The sequence below is a fragment of the Helianthus annuus genome, chromosome 3 (genome assembly GCF_002127325.2).
Source record: "Helianthus annuus cultivar XRQ/B chromosome 3, HanXRQr2.0-SUNRISE, whole genome shotgun sequence".
Classification (NCBI taxonomy): domain Eukaryota; kingdom Viridiplantae; phylum Streptophyta; class Magnoliopsida; order Asterales; family Asteraceae; genus Helianthus; species Helianthus annuus.
In genome coordinates, this window is record NC_035435.2 from 119,928,207 (window position 1) to 119,930,696 (window position 2,490).

The window sequence follows — 2,490 nt, forward strand, 5'->3', positions numbered from 1 at the left end:
AGGTCCGTTGTTTTGCAAAGTTAACCAAATTAACTCCGTATTTTTATTTGTGCGCTACTAACTTGTACGTTTATAAATTGTAATTAACAGAAAAAGGGTTAACGGCGTTAACCTAAAAGTACGGGATGTCACAGAAATGAAATATTATTTATTAAATACTTGTCGTGAAATAGTGTTATGAAGTCTCTTGCAATCTCGTTTTCGTCTCACTCCGATGTTTCTGCCATCGGTTGGGGTGTGACATGGTGTCTGTGAGTTCCCCGAGTTTCCCTGGTTAGTAATAGTAGTTAATGCGGTTCCAGCGGCTTGAGCATCGTTCCTTACTTGGTAGGGGTTTGGATTGCTGAATAATCATGGCTATACCCTCATATTGCATGATCATCCCTGTTAGAAGTTGAAGAACAAGTTGCTTATCATTAATCAGAGAGCCGACATTGGTGAGTTGGTCAACGATGACTTTCATGGCCTGACAGTAAGCTGACATACTAGGGAATTGATCCGGTCTTGTAGTAGCAACCTTGTTATTCAAATCAACTTTTCTTGTAGCTTTGTTGTCTTGGGACAGATTTGCAAGAGCTGGCCATGCATCAAAGGCGGTAATATCTGGTTTTAGAATGGTATGTAGAAGATCTGTAGAGATGGTCCTATATATCCACAGCAAAACAATGGAATCCAATCTTTGCCATGATTCGGTGGGAACTGTTGCCTCGTCTTTGTCAGAAGAGGAGGTGGCAGAAATAAGTTTAAATTTTAGGTGATCACAAACTTGAAACACCTTACAACGAATCTTGAAAAGCTCCGACCAGCTTGTGTAATGGCCAGATTCAATGTCCAAGGTTACGGGTATAAAGTTTTTAATGTTGGAAACAGTTACAACAGAGTGGATAGGAGACACCATGGAAGAATATGTAGTGATTTGTAACCAAAAGGGTAACAACTTTCTTTTTTTTTAACGTGGGAACAACAATAAACCAAAAATAATGTTCTTTAAATACCAACCACCAATGAATCAACGTTAAATTTCTTTATTTGGTTGACGCAACTTCAAGAAGATATAATTTATTTTTTTCTAGTCAAACGTAGAAGAAACAACATGTAATGTTCTTTGAATAATATTCATTGTTTTCTTTTTTTGATCATTTCTATCTCCAACGTTCTTTGTAACTGAAACACCAACAGGTGGGTTGCCAGAAAAATAGAGTAACTGTTGATTCAGCCCCCAATTTAGCACTTAAGAAAAAATCACGAACACGAGGATGGTTTGTTTACTACTTGCAATCTCAAATATAAAAGAAAATGGTACTGTAGGAGATGTGTCTATGCAAAGAAGAGAGGATCCTTTAAGTAACAAAAGTTAAGGCTATAAATAGCCTGCAATCATAACTACTTCAACCTAAAAAATTGTAACAACCCTTGTCAAAATAATTATGTCTTATTTTAATAATGCCCATTAGGAAACCCTAATTGAGACCCTCAAGTAGTATGGCGTGACCCATCATTTTTAAAACGGCCAAAACTAGGATCAGGACCCCCTAAAACTCAAAGGGGGGGGGGGAATCCCTAATAATGTTTATCCGCTCAAATTGAAGTTAGAACACATAATTTCATTTGATTTTGACTCACCAGGGCTATGTAGGACACGAGGCCACCCTAGCTAAAATAGGTGTGCCCCGCGTGTCGCGCCAGGACCCCTGGGAGCCGGCGCGACACGCGGGGGAGACCAAAATCCAGTATAAAATGCAGGGGTTTGGCACTTGCATGGTTTGGTTGTTTCGACGTAAAAACTCACTACACACGTTAAGTTATACGTTGTTTCGTTCAAAACTATCAAAATCCCGAACCTCTGCTGCGACAACAGGGTAATAACTCGATCACTGCTACGATACAATGTCCGATCGATTAAAACCGATCTGATGGATGTTTAAGTGCTGCCTGAATACGGGCTAAACTTTGTCATTCGTCGTGAGGGTTTCGATCTCGTGAAATTATCGTAAATGTTGAATTAAGTTACTGACCTAGTTTCGTTTGCATTGTTATTTTTAAACTAGGTTACCAGGTTAAATCAGTAGGCATACTCTGCCCGTCTAAGCTTGCAATGTGAGTCATTCTGTTTTTATCAAAGTTGCTTTGTAAAACCCTAAATGTTTTCCAGTTATACTTTGCAATGATTAAGTCTTTGCTAATCTTTAATTACTGGCAGTAAGTGGGGGTATTGTGCACATTACTACTAATGATTTGTCACTTTAGGTGGGCGAGCCTAATTAGTGATATGTCCACAGTCATAGATCCGGTCGAGTGACAACTGAACCAGCTAATTATAAGATAGGGGCAAATGTGAAAACTCTTAATGCTGTAAATTGTAACAATGTGTCATTTTGTGCAAATTGGATGACTCGCCAGTATTTCCCCGCTGATAAAATCTTTTTAAACATGTTTCAGATGATTTACTGTGAACAAGCAAAAGTGCCGTGTAGCACTACCAGCTTGGAT

General features: G+C 38.8%; 1 protein-coding gene across 1 annotated transcript; it reads right to left on the reverse strand.

Annotated features, from left to right (window-relative positions):
* Positions 1-274: 274 nt before the first annotated feature.
* LOC110906426 lies at positions 275-898 on the reverse strand. The gene has a single exon (XM_022151560.1). It carries the CDS (start codon positions 896-898, stop codon positions 275-277), a length of 624 nt encoding a protein of 207 aa, XP_022007252.1.
* Positions 899-2,490: the final 1,592 nt, after the last annotated feature.

Bases quoted from the DNA above. Each gene is read 5' to 3' on its own strand.
- LOC110906426 (XM_022151560.1), bottom strand. From the start codon at position 898: ATGGTGTCTCCTATCCACTCTGTTGTAACTGTTTCCAACATTAAAAAC.